Here is a 23,449-nt window from a genome sequence, read left to right on the forward strand (position 1 = left end):
GATTTTCTTAATTTATTTTATATATTTAATTTATTGAATTTTTTAATTTATTTAATAATTTAATTTTCTTAATTTATTTAATATATAATATATTTAAATTACTGAATTTATTGATTTTCTTTTAAATTTAACTTTTTTTGTAATTTATTGAATTTATTTAATTTTTAAATTTTCTTATTTTCTTAATTTTGTTTTATACATTTAAATTATTGAATTTATTTAATTTTTTAATTTTTTAAATTTTTAAAATTTTTATATTTATTTCATTTTAATTTATTTAATTTTTTAAATTTATTTAATTAATTTTTTTGTTAATTTATTTCTTTTATTTTATTTCTTTTATTAATTCAACTTATTTAAATTATTTTCTTAATTTATTTTTAAATATTTCATTTATTTTATTTTGTTTTTTATCCTTAACTTAAATATATAATAAATTTTAAACCTATTTATAATTCGACCTTCTAGAAACCCCCTTAAATTTCTCCCCTTCTCCCTCTTAAACCCTTTGCTGCTTGCTGCTGATTTTCCCCCAATTAGCTTCCCAACTTGACTTTTGTGGGCGGACATCAGGGCGTATACTTGATATTTAACCTTGAACTTGGCCTTTGAATATAAATTCAAATTTATAAATTAAAACCCCGTCGAGTGCCAATGGTTTTATGCTTTTTATGAAATAATTCTCGGCATGTACAGATATATATATAAAGATGAGTGTGAAAAGGCTGTGCTGTGGATTCTGGCCAGGATTTGTAAAGGGGCGATATGTGGGCCCCAGAGTGGAGCCATAAAACCCACCAAAAGGGTTAAGTTTAGTCCGGTTTCAGGCCAATTTTAAGCCCTAAAATCAAGGACTAAATCTCAGGGCCAACCGGGGCAGCAGGTCAAACAGTCTTAAGTTGGCCACCAGGCTCATGAGGCGTTCCTCCGAGTGGGGAGGGGTCTCCTGCTCCGTCTCCGCCTCCGCCTCTGCTGGGTCTCCTGCTCTTGCTCCTTCTCCTTGACGATCTTTTTCTTCTTTCCGCTCCTCTGCCGCACCCTCTGCCCCATCGTTTTCCCTCACCGCCTCGTGAATCACATGCAACAGCCGCTGGTAGAGAAAGGACTGCCTGTAGATGGGCTTGGACAGCCCCAAGTGGTCATCGTTCAGCAGGTAGTAATCCCCAAAATCAATACGCGAGGACTCCTCCGTGACAATGCGCAGCGGAAACTTGAAACTGGTGAGCATCGTCGGCGAACCCTCCGCCACGCTGACCACCTTCACGCGATGCAGAAACCTGTGCAGGCAGTCCATGAACCTCCGATGCATCTCCAGCAGCTTGGGGGCATTCTCCTCCATCTCCTTGACCTCGATGGAGGGCGACAAGATCATCTGCATGTGCTGCTTCCACTTGGCAATGGGCGAGCCCCGATGAGGTGTACCCAAAAAGACAATTCCCCGCGTGCTCTTGGCCAGCTGCTGGACCTTGGGATCCTCTGAATCCGAGGATTTGATCAGTATGAGCTTGGTGAGCAGGCCACCCATGGAGTGACCTATCCACACAATCGGACGATCGTTGCCCACATCCGAGGCCACGATCCGCTCCAGCAAAGTGCTGGCCCGCACCTCAAACTGTCCCTGGCCGCGCTCGCAGGGGCAGTACTTGGTGAAGTTGGCCGACCATTCGGTGAGGGCAGAGGTGTAGTCGATGCCAATGATCCGGGCATCGGGATAATCGTCCGGCAGCCACTCCATGGGCCAACAGTTGGTGTACTCCTCGCTGGTGTCCTGGTTGTGCCACTCGTTGCCCGAGACGCTAAAGGTGCCGGCGCAATCCTCGCTGGCATTCAAAGGGATGTCCGGATGAACCACCTCCCAGTCGGCGTCGAGGTCGGAGCCCCTTAGTTTCTTGACAAACTCCATGGTGCCGTCGCTGCCGTTGAGCTGCTTGCGGTGGTTCGTCTTTCTAGAGGATGCCTTGACCACAGAGTCGGGCACTGGCTCCTCCGCGGACTGGCTATCCGGATTCTCGGAGGGATCCTCAGGGGTTTCCGAACTGCTAGTCTTGGCCTGCTGCCGCCACTGCTCGGCGGCCACAAACAGATCCTTGGACTGGCTGGTGTAAAAGGCATTCTTTCCGTAGATATTCAGCTCCGTGGTCTTCCGGTTCCTCTGCCGCCAGGTGACAAACACCCCGCCCATGAGGCCATGCACAAAGATGATATCCGCCTTGGGCTTGCGGGCAGTGCGTATGCGCGGATGCAGCGGATAGACATTCGGCGGATAGATGCACTGGTTGGGATCATCCCGATCCAGATTGGCCATCGCCTTGGCGGAGATCACCTGCAGCCGGAGATCGGGACACTGCTGCCACTCGGCCAGGACACCAATCCATCCAGTGGCAAAGAAATGCTCCACGGCAGTGGGCACGGCAGACATGTTGGCCAAGACCTTGCACAGGGTGGACAGGGTCTCGTTGTCCTCGCTGAAGATCTTGCGCAGCTCCATGAGATGCACCAGGCCGCCCTCCCGGATGATATTGGCCGAGACCTGGTGATCCTTGCTGATGTGATGCAGGAAAGAGATGATTTCCCGCAGCAAATCCATGTCGGCCGAGGACAGGACAATGGTCTGCTCTTGGGTGGAATCCTCACCCGATCCCTGCTGTGCCTGCTGCTCCGGGAAGTACTTGGCAAAGAAGTGATCCACGCAGGAGAGCGGCCTTAGCTGGGAGAGCATTGTGTGCAGCTCGGAGAGCAGCAGCTTGGGATTCTTGATGCAGCCGCGTCGATGGACGGGCATGAACCAGCGGGTGTCGGCGCCGGAGCGGGCCAGGGAGACGGCCGTGCGGGCATCACAGATCTGGGCCAAATGCCGAAAGTCCCAGTCCTTGAGGTGATTCATGCAAACCAGCTGCTGGACAGCCTTCAAACGCTCCGACTGGCTGCCCATTTGGGCTATGTTGAGGAGCCGCCAGGCCACCGAATGCTTGGCCGCCTTCCACCACTTGCCAATGGGATTCACGATCACGCTGATCCACTTCTTGTCGTCCTCCTGCTTTTGCTGCAGCTGGCGCATGGACTCGCGATAGATGTGGTACTTGATGTAGATGTACTCAGCCTGCCGGCGGGCCGGCTCCTCCTCCGGCTGCTTGAGGCGCTCCAGGAAGTGGCGCATCTTACCGGCATTCCACAGCCAAAAGCCGGCGGCGGTGGCCAAACTAACGCTGCCGGCCATCAGCAGGCGGGCGAACCTGGGGTGACGTTGCCATTGGGTCTTTAGAGCCTTCCAGGACATGGCCACACACTCACACACACGCTCACGCACACACAACAGGAGCACGCACACACACCGCACGCTCAATTTCGACTTGGATTGTTGCACAGTCACAGCCGCCGCCGCCCCCGGTTATTTTTTTTGTTTTATTTTGCAAACGATTTAAATCACTCGACAGCTGTTTTTGGTTTCTAAAAAACTGAAAGTTCCCACTCGGATTGGAGACAGTGATCGGAGAGCCTGCTGGGGTTATTGTTAGTTTGTTTTCAGCCAGCAAAAAGACCCTTAAATCTAGGAGTAATTGAAAAACTTTCTAGAGGGGGGAGCTCTCCCCAATTAAATATGCTAAAATCAAATCAAATATTTCACACTGCACAAAAAATTAAGTCAAAACAGCTAGCGATTTTAATAGCCAAAGGGCGGCGCCGGCAGAGAGGGAGGACTTGCGGCGGCGGCGGCAAACTTTGCTGTCGCAATTAATAAAGTTTTGCCCCGTCGAAGGGCGGCGGGAAAAAGAACGCACGCAAAAAAGCAGGAGAAAAATACAGAAAAAAATGCAATGCTTGCAGGATTTAGTGAGAGGGTTAAGGCCAGGCACGACCCTTTAAAAAATAAGACTCTGGAACTCTGAAACTCTGGAAAAATTGTGCAATTTTTATTTAAAATATTTAGAAAATATTAAAAAAGTGGTTACATTTTTTGGATTATTTTTGTGAAAAAACTAAATTTTAAAAATTCACAACTCAGTCAAAAGTGCATGAAATTCAATTCGGAAAGCTGTTCTGAATTGGGATTTCTGCGCTTAACAAAACTGCATACTACGTTTTGGGTCCTTTTCAATTTCACTTTTTTCCAATTTTTACATTTTTAATGATTAATTACCCCTTACATATTTTTGAAAAATTGGTGCGATTTATTGTGTGACTTATTGACATTTTTTCAAAATTTAATTGCAGCAAGCTGCCAGCAGTGGCTCCTCCGAGGAATCCTCGACAGCTGCCGGCTCCAGCCTGCTGCCAGCAGCCGCTACTCCGAGGAATCCTCGCCAGCCGCCGGCTCCAGCTGAGTAGGGATACGGCGGAGCAGGGATTTCGGCGGCGGAGCAGGGATTTCGGCGGCTGCAGCAGAGCAGGGATGCGGCGAAGCAGGGATGCGGTGGAGCAGGGCAGCTGCAGGAGCAGGAGCAGGGCTGCTGCGGCGGCTGCTGCGGTTGCTGCGGCGGAGCAGGGCTGCGGCGGAGCAGGGATTTCGGCGGCGGAGCAGGGAGGCTGGGATGACAGACCTCAACCCGATGGCAGTGGAGGACGGTGATCGGATCTTGGCTCCGGGCTAGTTACCCTGCAGCAGTCGTAAATAATTAAAATATTTATAAATACAATTTAAATATATAAATGTAATTGAAGGAACAATAAAAGAACGTGAAATCAATGTGGAAAGGTTTGTTGAAGTCGGCATTTATTTGGGGGCCTTGGGATAGTTTTTTCTGAATTTCCAAATTTTTTTCTTTATTTTTAAATTTTTTTTCAGATTTTTTAGAATTTTTTAGAATTTTTGCTAGAATTTAAAAAAAATTTTTAAATATTTTAACTGCCAAATTTGAATTTAAATTTAACTGCCAAATTTGAATTTGAATTAAACGACATCTGTTTCAGTGTGACCAGTGATCAGTGATGCTCATCTGCATCAGTGATGCTCATCTGGCTATATTTCAATATTGGGGGTGGCAAAAAATCGGGCTTTATGCCAGTGATGCTCATCTGGCTATATATTGCAATATTGGGAGGTAATATATTGCAATATTGGAAGGCATCAGTGATGCTCATGTGCATCAGTGATGCTCATCTAGCTATATATTGCAATATTGGAAGGCATCAGTGATGCTCATCTGGCTATATATTGCAATATTGGAAGGCAATATATTGCAATATTGGAAGGCATCAGTGATGCTCATGTGCATCAGTGATGCTCATCTGGCTATATATTGCAATATTGGGAGGCAATATATTGCAATATTGGAAGGCATCAGTGATGCTCATCTGGCTATATATTGCAATATTGGAAGGCAATATATTGCAATATTGGAAGGCATCAGTGATGCTCATCTAGCTATATATTGCAATATTGGGAGGCAATATATTGCAATATTGGAAGGCATCAGTGATGCTCATGTGCATCAGTGATGCTCATCTAGCTATATATTGCAATATTGGAAGGCATCAGTGATGCTCATCTGGCTATATATTGCAATATTGGGAGGCAATATATTGCAATATTGGAAGGCAATATATAGCCAGATGAGCATCACTGATGCACATGAGCATCACTGATGCAGATGAGCATCACTGATGCAAGTGAGCCAAATTTTTAAAATTTGGCCGCTTCCCAAACTGGGGTAACAGGCGAACAGAAACCAGCAGCAAGCAACTGAAAACTGGTATAAACTGTTATAAAAACTTTATGCAAAAATAATAATTGGTATAAACTGTTATATTCCATTTTATGCATTTATACCTCTTTTCTGCCGGCAACAACCACTTGATTGCAACAACAACCCCTTTACAACAACATCCCTACAGCAGCCCATCCAAATTTCCAAAAATTTCCATGCAAATTGCCCGCTTCCCAAACTGGGGTAACAGGCGAACAGAAACCAGCAGCAAGCAACTGAAAACTGGTATAAACTGTTATAAAAAGTCCAAGTTTCGAACCATTTAGGAGCCGGCGCAAGTAAGCGGAGACTTAAACCTTTTGCATCCAAATTTAGCTGTTATTTTACAACTTCACCTGGTCACACTGAAACTGATCGTCGTTTAATTCAAATTCAAATTTGGCAGTTAAATTCAAATTCAAATTTGGCAGTTAAAATATTAAAATTTTTTTTTTTAAATTCTAGCAAAAATTCTAAAAAAATCTAAAAAATCTGAAAAAAAATTTAAAAATAAAGAAAAAACTTTGAAAATTCAGAAAAACTATCCCAAGGCCCCCAAATAAATGCCGACTTCAACAAACCTTTTCACATTGATTTCACGTTCTTTTATTGTTCCTTCAATTACATTTATATATTTAAATTGTATTTATAAATATTTTAATTATTTACGACTGCTGCAGGGTAACTGCTGCTCCTGCTCCTGCAGCTGCCCTGCTCCGCCGCCGAAATCACTGCTCCACCGTATTCCTGCTCTTCTGCAGCCGCCCTGCTCCACCGCCGAAATCCCTGCTCCACCGCAGCCCTGCTCCGCCGCAGCAACCGCAGCAGCCCTGCTCCTGCTCCTGCAGCAGCCCTGCTCCGCCGCCGCCGCCGCTGCCCTGCTCCTGCAGCAGCCCTGCTCCGCCGCCGCAGCCGCTGCCCTGATCCTGCTCCTGCTCCTTCAGCAGCCCAGCTCCGCCGCCGCCGCCGCTGCCCTGCTCCTGCTCCTGCAGCAGCCCTGCTCCGCCGCCGCCGCCGCTGCCCTGCTCCTGCAGCAGCCCTGCTCCGCCGCCGCCGCCGCTGCCCTGATCCTGCTCCTGCTCCTGCAGCAGCCCTGCTCCGCCGCCGCCGCCGCTGCCCTGCTCCTGCTCCTGCAGCAGCCCTGCTCCGCCGCCGCGGCCGCTGCCCTGCTCCTGCAGCAGCCCTGCTCCGCCGCCGCCGCCGCTGCCCTGATCCTGCTCCTGCTCCTGCAGCAGCCCTGCTCCGCCGCCGCCGCCGCTGCCCTGATCCTGCTCCTGCTCCTGCAGCAGCCCTGCTCCGCCGCCGCAGCCGCTGCCCTGCTCCTGCTCCTGCTCTTGCAGCAGCCCTGCTCCGCCGCCGCTGCCCTGCTCCTGCAGCAGCCCTGCTCCGCCGCCGAAATCCCTGCTCCGAAATCCCTGCTCTGCCGCAGAAGGCTGGAGCCGGCGGCTGGCGATGATCCCTCGGAGGAGCCACTGCTGGCAGGAGTCTGGAGCCGACGGCTGGCGAGGATCCCTCGGAGGAGCCACTGCTGGCAGCAGGCTGGAGCCGGCGGCTGGCGAGGATCCCTAATTAATTAGGGAAAATAATAAAATAAATACATTAATTAAGAAAGTAAATAAATAAATAAATGAATAAGTAAAACAATAAATAAATAAAGAAATGGGTAAATAAACACAGAAATAAATAAATAATGTAAAAAAATATATAAAAAATGTATATAAAAATAAATAAATTAATAAATTCTGGTCAAAAAATTATCATTAACAATTATTTTTCTCAAAAAGTATTCATTTCCGACCCCATAAACCATATATATTCTTGGTCAGCATCAACAGGCGAATCTTTTTAGACTTGTCCGGGCGAAATTTTTTTTTGAGCCGTTTTTCAAAAATTTGATAAGGGGTTACATCATTAAAATTCTCGAAAATTGGCCTAAAATTGAATTTTTAAAAAACAAAAAAGGAGTATGCAGATTTGTTAAACGTATAAAAACTAACACAAAACCGTTTTCCGAATTGAATTTAAAGAATTTTTGGCTTAGTTATGGATTTTTTAAATTAAGATTTCCTCCCAAAATGAAAAAAATTTAAAAATGAATTGTTGGTTTATTTTTAGGAATTTTGTAAGTTTTGTTTATTAAAAAAAAAATAAAAAATATATATAATATTATAGGTAAATGTTTACCTGTTATTTTATATAATTTGTTTATTTATTTATTTCTAAAAAAAAGTGTATAAACTTATAGGCAAATATTTACCAATAATTTTATATAATTTTTGGAAAAAAAACAAATCTTAAAAAATCCATAACTAAGCAAAAAAGGCATTGGCTGAGTTATGAATTTTTGTTGTTTTTTCCCCCTAAAATTATCAAAATAAATGCATGAAATTTAATGTTCTGAGTTAGCTTTTTTAAGCTTAACAAAACTGCTTACTCAGTTTTTCTTTAAAACTTACCTATAATTTTAAATAATTTCTTAAACAAAATGAGCAAAAAACTAATATTCTAAAATTCATAACTAAGTGAAAAGTCAATATATAATTTTAAAAAATCTATAACTTACCCCTTGTAATCCTTTAGGATCACTATAAGGCCCTCGCTGTTCTACATGCCCATTGAAAGTAGAAGCTGGCGGAGGCGGTGGAAGAGCCGGCAGCCGGAAATGGCAGTCTGTTTACAGTTTTCGCAATTTTAAGCGAAAATCGCTGACGCAGCGTGTGTGACAGCAGCAGCGGCCGCAGACCCCCGCCACACCCCGGCCCCTTCGAGTGCACGGGCATCCCGGGTGTCCTGAGTGTCTTTGCATAATTTTTAGACAACCGCACAAGGGTGACTTTAATGTCATCAGCGGTTGTCCTGCTCCTCCGGCGACCGCCGACAGCTGTCAGCGGATTTAATGTGCAGTTTTAATCAAATTCACATCAGGCTAGTTAGGCGACGGGCGACGGGCGACTGGAGGAACGGGATGCTGTGATGAAAGTTGCCCATGGTTAGTTGTATCCTGTTATCCTGCCAATTTTGCTCCACACATGAAACGATAAAGAAAGAAACTCCATTTTAATATTATTATTTATTAAAATTATTTATTAAAATTAAAAGAATTTCGATTTTTTAAATTATTAAAAATAAACAATAAAGAAAATAAAAAAATGGTTTAAAGTTTGTGCACCTCAAAAGTATGCAATTAAAAATTGTCAAGCCGTAAAATGTTGCATCTTTTGGGCTGAATTAATAAGCAACAAGGGGAAGAGTCAATGCATAGCATACTTTTACGCTGAATTTGGATTGGGAACAGTTTGTAATGCATTAGTTTGTATTTTAATTAACAATAAAATATTGTTTATTAATAAAAAATAAAATATTAAATATTATTTTAAATAATAAAAAAATGTTTAAAACATTTTTTTAAGAATTGAGATCATCAATTGTTAAAAAATAAAGAATTTTTCAAACTGTTTAAATAAATATAACAAAATTAAATACTTTTCAGCATTAACTTTGTTGAGATTTTGGTTCCATAAAATATTTCACTTTAATAAGCAATCAAAATTTAATTTTTCACATAGATTTTCCCCTAATCTCTCTCTCTCTCTCAAACTTGAAGCTCCTGGGAATTCTAGCATTTGAAGCGAGGCAATGGACATGAAAATGCATTTTCCGATCAGTTTTTACGAGATAAAAAGAAGGGCGGTTGAGGGGGAGTAACTGAAATAAATTCCCGGGCAGTGGAAATTTAATAGTCGCATTGCTCAGCCAAACTTTATAGCTGGGACATGGCGCTGGATTGAGGAGGCGTTGAGGGAGGTCCTTGTTGCCAGCAATAGATCCTTATTTTGTTGCCAATTAAAGGGGCATCAGCCCGGCCGAAGGAGGTTGGGCGATGAGGAAAAACTGTTAAAACAGGTAAAGCAAGTGAGAAGTGCATTGGTTACGATGCCACTAACACTTGCGACTTTGTGGCGCGCTGAGACTCTGCGGTTTTACAGCTCCTTTATCCTTTCCCCAAGGTGTTTTTCGGCGTCACCCCCCTCAAAGTTTCCGTCGACATCTTAATTTCTCACTTGTAAATTGAGCTGCGCCAGCAACCGCAAATTAGACCCCAAAGTATACGTACTTTGTGGATGCCAAATATTCCCCGGAGGTCTCCCCTGTGGTTCCCCCCCATTCCCCCCCACACACACGCACTGCCACACAAACATTCATGCGTAAAACCAACACGAACGAGCATACACACACACACACACCCATGTGTGTAGACACAAAGCGCACTTGGAGAAGTGTTACAAAGTTCTGAAAGGGGGGCTAAAGTGTGTGAGTCTAGAAAGGGAATTCCAGGGGACAAACAGCCCCTTGGCAAATCTGTTGAAAGTGCGTGTGTGTGTGTGTGTTGAAAAGGTGAGAGATTTTGAGGGGGTTTCGGGGGAAGCACATACATACATATATGCAAATCTTTCACCAATAGATTTCCTCATTGATTAATTTTCCGGCATTGCCATAATTAAGCCAAGTTTGGGAAAGGTTATTTTAGAGTAAGCTCACAAGCAGGTATCGATTTAAGGATGAATTATCGATAATTACAATAAGAAGTTTGCTAAGAAGAGAGCTAAAACGGTCAAACAAATAACATATTAATAACAAAATAATTATAATAATATTTTTTAATAATATATATTATTTTAATCCCATATTGAACGTTTATATAATCGATAAATAAATAAATTTATAAATTCTATCGATACTTTTAATAACCGATAAGCAAGGAATTATAAATTGATTTTTCAAACTTTTAAAGAAGCATTTTTATTTCTATATTTTATTTTATTTATTATTAATTTGCTTGCCACCAAATGTAACGATAGCTCACCGATCACTTCAATAACTGTCAAAACACCTCACAATAATCTTTAAATTTTATTTAGTAATCCCCTTGTAGAGCACCCCTTTGCCCCCGGTTAATGTATCGCTTCTGACAAACACTAATTGACGACTCACTCACTCGCCTTGATTTACCTGGCAATCCCTTTTGGCCAAATGATGTTCCCGGTTATCGATTACGACGGGCATGTTGTTATTGAGCTCTCTCTCCGCATGTCGAATCTGCGCATTCATTAGCCCAAAAACAATGGGGTCTCCTGTAGCCTCTTTCTGGGGGAGAGGTGGAGGTGAATTTAACCTCCTGGCAGCTCAGAGATTCTACAGAGTCCCGCCTGCATTTGCTGCAATTTCCCCATGGGCGTCCTTGTCTGCGTCCGCCTTTTGCAACCCCCTTTTAATGCTGTCATACACCACCCCCGGCCCTTCGTGCGCTTTTCACACCGCTTTCCATCGCTTTCCATTGCTTTCCATTGCTTTCCACCCACGTAGACAAACATTTGCAAATGAGCGTTGAAGCGTGGGACACCAACAGCCGCAGACGCCTCAGGTGGCAAACTCCCTGCCCGGAAAATGCGTGCACAATTAGAGATAGTTGCGGCACTGCCCTGCCTGCGACAGCATTTTCCACAGGGGCCCCCAAAATTGAAATATTTAATTAAATTTGACACAAGTGCAGCTACTTCTTCCCCTTAAAAACTTTGCATTCTTCTTTTTTGGGGGGAAAGTTCAAGGAATCAAGTGATTTCAAGGTGGAAAATGTGGGAATTTCCTTTTGTAATTAAAGGGTAAATTAAGGGGGAAAATAACAGTTTCCTTTTTTAATTAAAATATAATTTAAAATATTTTACATTTAATTTATTACTATAAAACCTCAAATAAGTATAAAATAGAGCTAAATCTCTTATTTTTTGTAATTAAATTATAATTTAAAATATTAAAAATACTATTATTAATTTAAAACCTAACATCAGTAGAAAGTAAAGCTAAATTTCTATCGTTTTTTGTTACAAACGCAGCTTTTTTCTACCATTTTTCCTACCTTTTCTCCACTCACTGAACAAGCAAAACTTTTGCAAATCAATTAATTTAAATATGAAAAATATCTGCAGATGCGGAAAATGTATGAAAAGCGTTTCACTTTATTACCAAATGCGAGTGGGAAAATAAATTAGAATTCTAAATAATGAAAAGTTTGCTGTAAAATCAATTAAACTTCTGGCAATTCAGGTTGAGTGGCTATATATATAATTTTTTTTGCCCTAAAAAGTAATTTTCCAACTGGCTCACTTCGTTTTTTAGTTATTTTTTTCACTTCTTGGGGGCTTCCCCGCAATCACAATAATTTGTGCCAATGACGTGCAATTATTTGGCAGCCAAGTTAACCCCACTCTGCCCGCCTGCCACCCCGGGTTAACCCCTCTGTTTCGATCGCGTGGCACGTACAAAGTTTGTCTGCTGCCGAATGTGAAAAGCCGAATGAGGAAAAGTGCGGGAAAAGTGCTGGAAAAGTGGAAGGAGAGGCAAGAGAGGCGAGAGGAAACTGCAGCGAATGATTCATGGCCGCTGCAATTTAGCTGCCAACTCGCGAAAAGTACCGGAAACGCATTCATTTTCCGCATTTTTCACATCAATAATGGACTGGGGCCGGGTCTGGACTTGGACTTGGACTTGGACTTGGAATTGGCGACTGCAGGCAGTCCTAATTAAGTTTGCAACATTTATGACTTGTTAGCCAAAGACTTTGGACTGGAAGGGGAGGGTTAAGAAGTTTGGGTTTATGGGTTAAGTGGCAGCATTTTTTTTTTTTTGTTGGTTTCAGTTTTTATTGATTGGAATTCCTTGAATGGTGGGGTTCCACTTTCTGGCTGAGATTATTCTTTGGATTCCCTGGGACTTGCTCTCTCTCTCTCTCTGGCTTTGGGTTTTGGGAAACTGGAAACTGAGCCAGCTAAGATGCCGTCCAATTCATTTCACGCTTCGTCTGTCACCGAAATGGCCTCCCAAGCAGGCAGGACACGACCTCCAAGGATGAGCGCCTTGCTGTCCAGAGGAGTCTTCCTTGTGCTATGCCTTCTGCTGCTCCTACTGCTTATCCTTCTACTCATCCTGCTGCTCCTTCTGCTGCTTCTCCTTCTGCTATTCCTACTGCTGCTTCTCTTACTACTCCTCCTGCTCCTCCTGCTGCTCCTTCTACTCCTCCCTGGAGCTGCACTCGTCTGTGAAATGATGACAGTTGCGGTTTCATTTATCTGCCGCTTATATCCGTTAGATTTATATGGTTGTTCCACGAAATACCCTTATTTTGAAGGTGGAATATTAGACAATGGGGTGAAGGGGATTTTATCTATTCAAAAGGTTAATTTTTCTAGGGGGTTTCTTGGGTTTTAATATTATATATATTGTATATTTACATGAAATATATATAATAAATTATATATATTAAATTCTAAAGTTTTTTATATATTTTTTATATATTTAAATTTCTTTTATTAACTATAAAGGTTTATTGTAACCCATAAAACCCCGAAGATTTCTTTTAGATTTCCCTAACCCTGAAATATATTTAAAAAATGATCTTTTATTATAATTATAAACCTAATATTATCCCTAATTTGTTCCCATATCCTTCCAAAAACAAATACCAATCCCACATTTTATAAAGAGTATTTCAAAAACTGTCAATTTTTGGTCACCAAAAACTGTTGTTTTATTTCACTTTTTTTATGATTTACGAGGGTGACGAAGCTGTCCCTCAGTTCAGGGAGAACAGAGAATATAGAAATGATGGAAGGGCGGCGGAGAAGGAGAGAAAGAGAGAAAGAGAGAAAGGGAGAAATGAGACCGCATTTGTCGGCGACTTTTTGGGTGGCAAATCAATTTGCTTATCTCGTTGCCCCACTGTATGGTGGTGGCACGACTTTGGCTCAAAATTCACAGTTTTGAAAAGCTGCAACTGTCCCCCAGCTTTCCCTTTGTCTCTGATTCGCTCTATCTCTATTGCTCTTGCTCTTTCTCCTGCTCTCTCTGCCTCTCCCTCTCCCGCTCCCCCCAGTGCCTTTTGTTTTCCCGGCGATAAGGAAAGTGTTCGACTGACCCTTCATTTGGATGCTGTTGCTCTACGCTCTACGCTATATATACACTATATAGTATAGTCGCCGTGTATATAGGTATAGCTTCTGTAGCTGCTGCCGGCCGATAAGCGGCTGCAATATGGTCCGACTGCACTGGGAGAAATGAATGGTTAAAGAAGGGTATTATAAGAAAATAAAATAAGATTAGTACTATTTGTATTTAACCTAATTTTATTTTATTTTCTTTCTTTAATTTATTTGAATTTCATTAAATGTAGTATTCTTTTATTATTTATTTTTTTATTAATTTTATTTTTTTTTATATTAATTTTTATTAATTTTATTTATTTTTTATATTTATTTTATTTATTTTATTAATTTTATTTTTTTTTTATATTTAGTTTATTAATTTTATTTTTTTTTATATGTATTTTATTATTTTTCATTATTTTTTGCCACCAAATAATTTTAATATTTTACCTTTAAGTTTATTATTATTAATATTCTTAATAATTAATTAATATTCTTAATATTATTTAACTAATAAAAATAAATATATGAAAAAAACCACAATTATAATAGTTTGTTTTTCAGTTTATTTTAATTAATATTTGTAATAATTAAAAGTCATAGAAAATTAATTATTATATTAACTTATAAAAAATATAATGAAAACCAAACCATAATAATATTTTGCCTTTTGATTTATTATAATTAATATTCTTGTAAAAACTAAAGACTACTTTTCATAATTTGATTTTATAATTATTTCAATGTTGAGCTATTCTCCCCCCCTTTTTCTCCCAGTGTAGCCCCGGCTGACCCCGTCTTCCGCTCATATTTCAGGCTTGTGTTTATGCAGCTTAACACTTTGGTGCCCGAGAGCTCCAGCCGCCGTCGCAGAGTTAAAAAGGGAATCCGTTAAGCGGCTTATGCCGGGTGGACCCGCAGTGGCAGACTCCTCCTTGCCTCCGCCCAAGTTTATTAAACATAATTATAAAATATAAAAAAAAAAAAAAACAAGAAAAGAAACAAACAAAGAAAGCCAAAGCCTAGAGCCGGGCTAGAGCTCCGACCAGGAGGAGCAGGCTTCCCAGGGTCCAGGCACTAGTGGCCAGTCCAGCGGCTCCTTCCTTGGCGGCCACCAGGGGCAGGGCCGTCCTGCGCTGCGCCATGGCCTTGTCAATGGACGCCTGGCAGGAGGACTCCCTTCGCACATAACGGAACATGGACTCCACAATATTGCTGGGCGTGATCACCTCGCAGCGCTCCAGCAGCTGGACGGTGCAGGTCTCAAAGTCGTACAGATCGACGCACTGGCGGGGTCCAAGGACCAACTCGGGCAGACCCTCGCCATTGGTCCAGTCGGCGGTCAGCTGCTTGGGCAGGTAGCCACCAAAGGTGCTATTCAAACAGTTGGCAATCCCCTCGCGGCTCTGCTCCAGGCACTCTGGCCCCTGCTCGGCTATGAAGAGAGCAATCTGGTCGCCATTCTTGTAGCAGATGAACTCCAGCAGCCGGTCGGCGATCCGCTGGAGGACCGTATTGTGGGCCCGCTCCTCGCTATTCAGGCAGGGCAGCAGGGCGTCGTTGAAGTCCTTGAGGCAGGCCTTGGCCCGCGGCATGCGCAGGCAGTACTTCTCGAAGACCACATCCAGATCACCCTTGGGACTGGCCTCGGCAATCTCCGCCTGGATCTCCGTCAAATTGGCCAGTCCCGAGAGGCACTCCACCAGCTTGCCGCCCGCCGTTTCGATGGCCTTGCTCAAGGCGGTGGCATTCACCGGCTGCTTGTTGGCCCTCCTGCACTTGGACTCCAGCAGGCGATGCAGATCCTCCAGGGTCACGTTAGCGCCGCGCAAGCCCTCTGGCAAATAGCTGGCCTTGAGCTGGTCCACGTCCACATTCTCCAGCATCGAGGCATCCAGGTTGGGCAGCTCCACGGCCCGGCAGGTCTGCAGGCCGACCAGGAGGAGGGTTAGTCCCACCAGGAGGAGGAGCGGTAGCGGTTGTTGGGGGTTTAGAGGCTGCGTCTGGCTCGGCATTCTGGCATCGACTGGCTAGGGGAAAGCAGGAGAATCCGACTCGGAGCGATCGAGCGAGTGAGTTCGACGCTATCTTATCGATGGGCGGAGCGCGGAGAAGTCACTGGCCGAGATTAGGGGGGACGGCAATCTCCGCATTTTGGTAATCGGCGGGGTAAACAGCCACCGGGTTATTCATATTATTTGGAAAACACTGAGAGAAAATAGTTCTAAGAAAAGAACCGCTTAAATCTAAAGGAGAAACTACTTTAAACATGTAAAAATAGTTCCCTTTGTTTATTTTTAATATAGATTAATAATAAGAAATCACAATTTTTAAATTCTTTTTTCTGCTTTTCCCCCTTTAAAGTCCCACCTCTTTTCTTTCAGTGTTGGTTAAAACATTCCATAACTGTATAAACTCAAGTCTAACCTTTGACTTGTAGAAAATCACACCAACTGCAGCAGCAGCAATTTTATACTTAAACGTACAGTTTAGCATTAAAATGCTTTTAATTTTTTATATTAAAATATGACACACGACGACTGGTATTTTCTTCGAGTGTGTGTGCCAATGCACCTGCACACAAACACACACACACTCTAAAGCCCTGTAATTGCTCTACATTCGGTGGTTAATCAAAGTCTACGGGCCAGTCTGGCTGAAATTAAAGCCAGTGGCTACTCTATATATACTATACTATATCTATATATATATATGTATATATACTGCTATGTAGGTGTGGGTTTGGGTGTGGGCTGTAGGAGGTTAACAGCTGCCGCCGGGGGGCGATAAGCCCGACAATCTCAATTGGGTTATTGATAATTACTCGGGGCTTACGGCGAATGTAATCCGGGAAACGACGATGAATTTAAGGCGATTGATTATTTACTCTATTTCCAAAACTATATATAGAAGTGCGTGAAATCGATCTCACGGTTACTATATATTCCAAGAGAGAGATCGATAACCTTCTTATACATAAACCCCTGTCGACCTATGAATTCTACTCCGAACTTAATACTAAATGCAATCTGTTTTGAATGTTTTTAGTGCGCAAAGTTCGTGCTTTCTAATCACTTTCCTCTTCAAAAAATCATTTAAAATTAGTGCAAAGTCATTGAAAAGAATTAATTAAGGCAGGCGAGAGTGTAAAGAAAATGTCAGGTTAATTATTTAATTTAAATATTAGGTATTAATTGAACAATTGATAGATTGAGGGAATCTACAATAAATAACTATAATATAATTTATTCCCCAGAAAATTAAATATTAAAATTTAATAATTAAAAATAATTTAGTAAATGATGAAGCTAATTTATAATCAAATTTTAAGTATATTAAAATTTATAAATTGATTAATTAATTATAGAATAATTTTTTGCAATTAAATTTAATTAAATCTAATGATCAGATTTAATTAAATTTAATTTTAAAAAATTATATATTTAATAATTAATTATAGAATGATTTTTGTAAAGTACATTCCATTCTGGAAATTTATAAATTAATTATAATATTATTTATCTCCAAGTAAAATTCATAAGTACATTTAATAATTAAGTATAATCTATAATTTATATTAATTTTAAATAAAATATTTTCCCAATTTAAGTTCCCTTAATCCCAAGTTACTCCCCGATTTCCACCACATTTTAAAATTAATTTCCCACTAAATAAATTCTCTTCTCAAATAAATAATATACAAAATTATTAACCTTATAATATTAATAATTCAATTTAAAATAAATTTCCAATTAAAGTTCCCTCAATCCCTCAAAAACTTATCCCAAGTTATCTAACGATTTCCCCCCTAATTACCAGCTACTTTTGGGACCACTTTTATGAATTAATTCCCCACTTGTGTATATTTTCACTTAAAAACCACCCACACTATCAAGGGCACACAACTAGTGGCAACAAGCTGGGGGGAAAAACACCGACGTGCCGCAGACCGAAACAAAAACGCAAGCAAGAAAGTAACCATTTATCTTCGTTTGTTGCGGAAGTTGCAAGTGCAATAAACAACTTCGGAGGGGGCAGCATAGGGTGCAAATTTTCGGTTAAAAATAATACCAAAAATTGCAGCTAACAGGGAAAGAGAAAGAGAAGACGAGAAAGCGAGAAAAGCAAGGGAAATGGAAAATGGGGGCCTTGGCGTATCCGGTGCAAATTGAAATGAAGCGCGTGGCAGGGATTCCTAAAAAATGAGCGCAATTAATTGCTGGCCTTCTTGGGCGTGTGGGCGTGTCAAGAGGGGGGAAAGGGGTGGCTGTTGGGGGGCGTGGCCATGGCACTAGTTGGCTGCAATTAGCTGGAAAGCTGGCAAAGCGCAAGGTTGGGTTTGGTTTGGTTTTCTTGCGGTTTCTCTTATTAATTTGCCTTGATTTAGGTTATATTTTCTTTAAAGTAATCAGGGGAATTTTTTGTGTTTGGATTATAAATTAAATGAATTTATAATAATAATAAATAATTAAATTAATAATACTAATACTAATAATAAATAATGTAATACACATAATAATAATCATAAATAATTAATAAAATTAATTGATTAAATAAAACCGAATAATTTTAATTAAATTTATAAAATTAATTATTAAAAATTATTAAATTATATTTGATTAAATATTATTTATTTTTTAATATTATGTATATTATTATATATTTTCTTTAAAGTAATTAAGTAACTTTATATTGTTAGATTATAAATTTAATTATATAATAATAATTTTTAATAGTGAAATTACATTTTTTTTATAAATTTTATTAACAATCATTTTTAAATAATTTAATTTATTTTATTTTATTTAATTTAATTATCAATAATTTTTAAATAACTTTATTAATTTAATTATTTAAAAATTATTGATAATTAAATTAATAAATAAAATGTAATTTAATTATTTGTGATTATTATTAATAAATAAAATGTATTAATAAAAATATTAAATTTAATTTAAATTATTTTAATGTTATTTCGCCAGCCTGCTTTTGTTTTTTAATTATAAAATTTATTCAAATTTTTTTTTAAATAATTTACATTAAAAAACTCTCTTAATAATTTCAATTTACGAAAATGATTTTTTTATATTCCTTATTCATTTATATAAATTTTTAAATAAATCCCTAAAACTATTAAATAAATATAAAAATAATTTTAAATTAATTAGTATTATTCCTTATTAAATTTAAGGCAAATTCTTTGCAATTTTCTAATTACTAATTGCTAAAGTTGAGGCAAAATGTGGGAGTCACAACAGCCCAGCGGAGGCCATTTGCCAATGGCTTTGGCATCGCTTCCGGTTTTCCGCTTTCGTTTCCGCTTTCGAATGTTTGCCCGGAATGCATTTAGGCAAACAGATAATTGCCATGACGTTGATTATGGCCCAGCGACTGATGAGCATATTATTGTTGGGCACACATGGCGTATACGCAATGTACTCATAAATGCACTCCCCCCCTCCTCTCGCTTTAAAGCAAATAATTCATTTCATTGCAAAGCTGAGGGAAGATTGCACATTGCAGATTGCAGATTGCAGATTGAGGCCTCTCAGCCTTAAATGGGCGTGGGCAAACATCTCACATTTCACACACAAACAGGACACTGGGAACCAGGAAGCATCTCTGGTTTCGCAATTATCCAGGAGGAACCACAAATGATGTGAGGCCAGAGCGTCCTTTTGGGAAACCATTTCAAAGGAATGCCCGGAAATATGAGACCCAATCCGGCGTGCAAACTAATGAGCGATCAGCCGGAGAAAATGAAGCCAGAGGTCGAAACCAATTGCAAGCCTGCAGTGGAAATCAAATTGCAGCGACTCAATCCTCTCAATTTGCAAATTAAGTATACGCCTCGTGGAGCCTTGACAACCAACTTTAACCAGAGAGAGAGAGAGAGTCAACTTCATATTCATTTTGACCAAGTTAACCCACCATTTAACCCGCTGGAAACCATTGGGACTCAACTCCCGTTGTGCCAGCTGCCAGGAGCACAATTAAATCGAGTGCAAACCGCAAATACAAATGAGAAATGCACCCAAAATTTGCCGCCAGGGGAGTCGGGTCACTGCCTCGGGGCACTGAGTGCCGCTCCATGGGGCCAAAGAAATGCAATAACTAAAAACAAACCGCAAACAAAACTTTTTGCAGTTGCAGCAACTGAAAAACCAAACCGAAAAAGACAACCCAAAAAGCCCATAATGCCATTCGGAGGAGGCTGGCTCTCTCTCTCTCCGATCTCTGGGATCTGGCACTGGCAGGGGGGGATATGGGTTAGCCATTAAGAATTCACAAAATAATAAATAAACGAGTGAGAGGGATACTTTGGGAAGACGAAGGTTGTTGAATACCCTTAAAGTTGGACACTTGGTTTTGGATATTTTGGAATTGTAAATCCATCAATAAATCATAACTAAGGCAAAAATGCATTTAGAAAGTTTAAAAATCTGCATACATAATTTAGGGATTTTTTTTATTTAATTTTAATTATATTTTTAATTATTTTAATAGATTTTTTTGTTTAATTTTAACGATAACATTTTGAAGAAATGAACAGTGCAATTTCTTTTATAATTTTTGGTGAAATATTTATATTTCAAAAATCCATAACTAAGTCAAAAATTTAAATTCATTCAAAAATGCATAACTCTGTCGAAAAACTCTTAATTTTAATTCGGAAAGTGGTGTTATGTAAGTATTTATAAAGTTTACAAATCTGCTAAATTTAAAGATTTCTTTAAATTCTAATTTTTTCCAATTTATCACCATTTTAAAAAATGTATCAATATTTTTTAAATTTTGAAAAAACTGATAACATTTTTTGGGTTAAATCAAAAACTAAAAAAATTATAGCTTTATCAAAAAAGCATGTATTTTCAATAGGAAAACGGTGTTATGCTAGTTTTTAATAGGTTTATAAATCTGCTTACTTAATTTTAAAATTTTTAAAATTTCAAATTTTTTCAAATTTTACCGATTTTAACGATAAAAATATTTGGGATAAGTCTAGTTGAAAAAAATCATAACTCCCTTAAAAACGCATTAATTTTAATTCGGAAAGCAGCGTAATGTTAGTGGTTATTATCTTAACAAATCTGCATACTTAATTTAACTTCTTAATTTTGGTCGATTTTTATCAATTTTAACGATGTAACCCCTTAAATTTTTTTGAAAAAATGGGAACACATTTTTTGGGACAAATCAAAACCTAAAAAAATCATAACTCTCCCAAAAATGCAATAATTTTAATATGGTAAACAGTGTTAAGTTTGTTTTTATTAGCTTAACAAATCTGCTTACTTAATTGGACAATTTAAAAAATTAATTTTTTTTTCAATTTTTTTAGAATTTTAATGATGTAACCCCTTATACAAATTTTGAAAAAAATTTTAAAAAATTGTTTTCTTCTGGACATTGCTAAAAAGATTCCCCTGTTGATGCTGATCAAGAATATATATGATTTATAGGGTCGGAAATGACTCCTTCAAGGCGTTTCGAGCATTTTACTAAAATTATAATGTTCCCAAAAAATATAAAAAATCAAAAAACAAGCCTCTGATTCTGGCTAGACTTTTAACTAGACTTGTACACCAGTTGTATTATGTAATCCTTAAATCTTCTAACATAAAAAGCAGGGATTAATCATTAACTTACCAGAAAATCCACCTTCGATTCGATGAATCCCGCTTAAAGTCGCTTTGGCAATCGGATCCCCCCGAAATCTTCGACATAAATCAATGCTTGAGACGACGACGAGGGTATCCTTTTCACCATTTAGTCCTGCCTGCAGTCCTTTGAGTCCCTTTTGCCTTTGTTGGTAATGCGAATTGCTTGACTGGCGCTTAGATAAAGTCAAATTATTCGAGCTCTGTGTGTGTGTGCGGTGTGTGTGTTTGCTTTTCCTGCTGCTCCTCGGTGTTTGTTTGTTTATTCGTTGGTTTTGTTTGTTTGTTTGCATTTCCTTGGGTTTTTTTTTTTGGCTCCCAACTCGTTCCTTTATATTTCTGTTTTCTGTTTTTTTTTCGCACGCACACACTTCACTTCACCGGGGGAGAGTCCTGGCTGCCTGCTCCTCCTTGCATTCGAAGAGATTGACTGACAGTCGCAAAAGCGTTATTGGGGATGCTGGGCGATATATCCTGGCACTGGGTGGGCGGGCAGGCAGGCAGGCAGGCATGTGTCGATGATTTTTTACCAAACTCTTCACTTTGATTCCTTTTGAATTTCCGCAGGTCCGCGTTCGCACAGCATGCAACCGGCCCTTACCCCCTTTTTACCTTGGAAAAATTCAATGAATTTGAGGAATATTTCTCAGCGCCGTTTCTTTGACAAACAAAGGGGGTGGCGGGGGTGGCGGGGGTGAGAGGAAAACCCCAACACACACACACACTCACATTCTTATGGATGTTTGCATTGCAAATCCAAAAAACTTGCTCCTTTTTGTGCATACCCTGTACTCTTGGGGTAACCTTTTAGGCGAACTGCTTTTGTTTTTAACCTGAAAAATATTTTTAAAATTTAATTAACTTTAGAAAATATACATAATTATTTTTTAAAAATCTTTATAGCATATTTGATTATTTTATTACTTTTTAAGCGTAATAATCCTTTTAAAAAAATTTAGTTTCTAAGAGTTTAAACTCTAGAAAATATGTACAAATATTTTTAAACATTTTTTATAGCATTAAGCATCTGTAAGTCTGGACCTTTAAATATTTTAAATGAATTACTTTTGTTTCAAACTTAAAAATCCCTTTAAAAAAATTATTATCTAGGAGTTTAAACTCTAGAAAATATACACAATATATTTTTAAAAATTTTGTAAAGCACATTTTATTATAGGACACCTCTAGATCTGTATTCCTGCAGACATTTTATAGCTCCACTATTTTTTTTTTTTACCCCTTTTCGTACATACTGTACTTTTGGGGTAACCTTTTAGGTGAACTGCTTTTGTTTCTAACCTGAAAATTATTTTTAAAATTAAATTTCTAATAGTTTAACTCTAGAAAATATGCTTAAATATTTTCTAAAACACTTAATAGCTTACTTTATAATTTAATTACTTTTTAAACTTAAAAATCCCTTTTTAAAATTTAATTTCTAAGAGTTTAAGCCCTAGAAAATATTTACAAATATTTTTAAACATTTTGTAAAGCACATTTTATTATAGGACATCTCTAGATCTGTATTCCTGCAGACATTTTAGAGCTCCACTGTTTTTTTTGTACCCCTTTTCGTACATACCCTGTACTCTTGGGGTAACCTTTGAGCTGAACTGCTTTTGTTTCCAGCCTCAAAATCCTTTTTTTTAATATGATTTCAGAATTTAACTCTAGAAAATATGCTTAAATATTTTTACAAATTTTGTAAATTTTGTAAAGCATTTTTTATTACAGGGCATTTCTGGGTCTGGAGCCCTTTAGCCATTTTAGAGCTCCACCAATCTTTTTTTCAGCCGCACGTGGTCGCTGAAATTGCACGGCAAAAAGCGAAAGAGAGCGCATGGAGGGTAGAGGGTGGAGGGTGGTACTGGGTGGAGAAGGACGCCAAAAGGTAGACTCACATGCTCGGCGCTGTTTGCTCATGTAAATCGAGCACGCCCCTTGCCCGCCCCTTCCCCCTGTTGGTGGGGAGTTTATTAACGTTTGGTTTTGGGCGCCCGCCAACATTTTCGACTCGATGACGGCAAACATTTACATTTACATTTACATTTACATTCTGCTTGTTGTCATCGGTCGCTGGGCTCTGTTACGCGGCTTAGGTAACGGGATTTAGAGGCGGCATTCCCTT

The 23,449-nt window shown here is 39.5% G+C and overlaps 2 protein-coding genes across 2 annotated transcripts; both read right to left on the minus strand.

Moving 5' to 3' along the window:
• Positions 1–649: 649 nt before the first annotated feature.
• LOC108080111 (protein SERAC1-like) lies at positions 650–3,451 on the minus strand. Its single transcript, XM_017174742.3, has one exon. It carries the CDS (start codon positions 3,275–3,277, stop codon positions 848–850), a length of 2,430 nt encoding a protein of 809 aa, XP_017030231.1. The 5' UTR covers positions 3,278–3,451; the 3' UTR covers positions 650–847.
• A 10,865-nt stretch (positions 3,452–14,316) lies between these two features.
• LOC108080126 (27 kDa hemolymph glycoprotein) lies at positions 14,317–15,701 on the minus strand. The gene has a single exon (XM_017174760.3). It carries the CDS (start codon positions 15,673–15,675, stop codon positions 14,683–14,685), a length of 993 nt encoding a protein of 330 aa, XP_017030249.1. The 5' UTR covers positions 15,676–15,701; the 3' UTR covers positions 14,317–14,682.
• Positions 15,702–23,449: the final 7,748 nt, after the last annotated feature.

The sequence above is a fragment of the Drosophila kikkawai genome, chromosome X (assembly GCF_030179895.1).
Source record: "Drosophila kikkawai strain 14028-0561.14 chromosome X, DkikHiC1v2, whole genome shotgun sequence".
Taxonomy (NCBI): Eukaryota; Metazoa; Arthropoda; class Insecta; order Diptera; family Drosophilidae; genus Drosophila; species Drosophila kikkawai.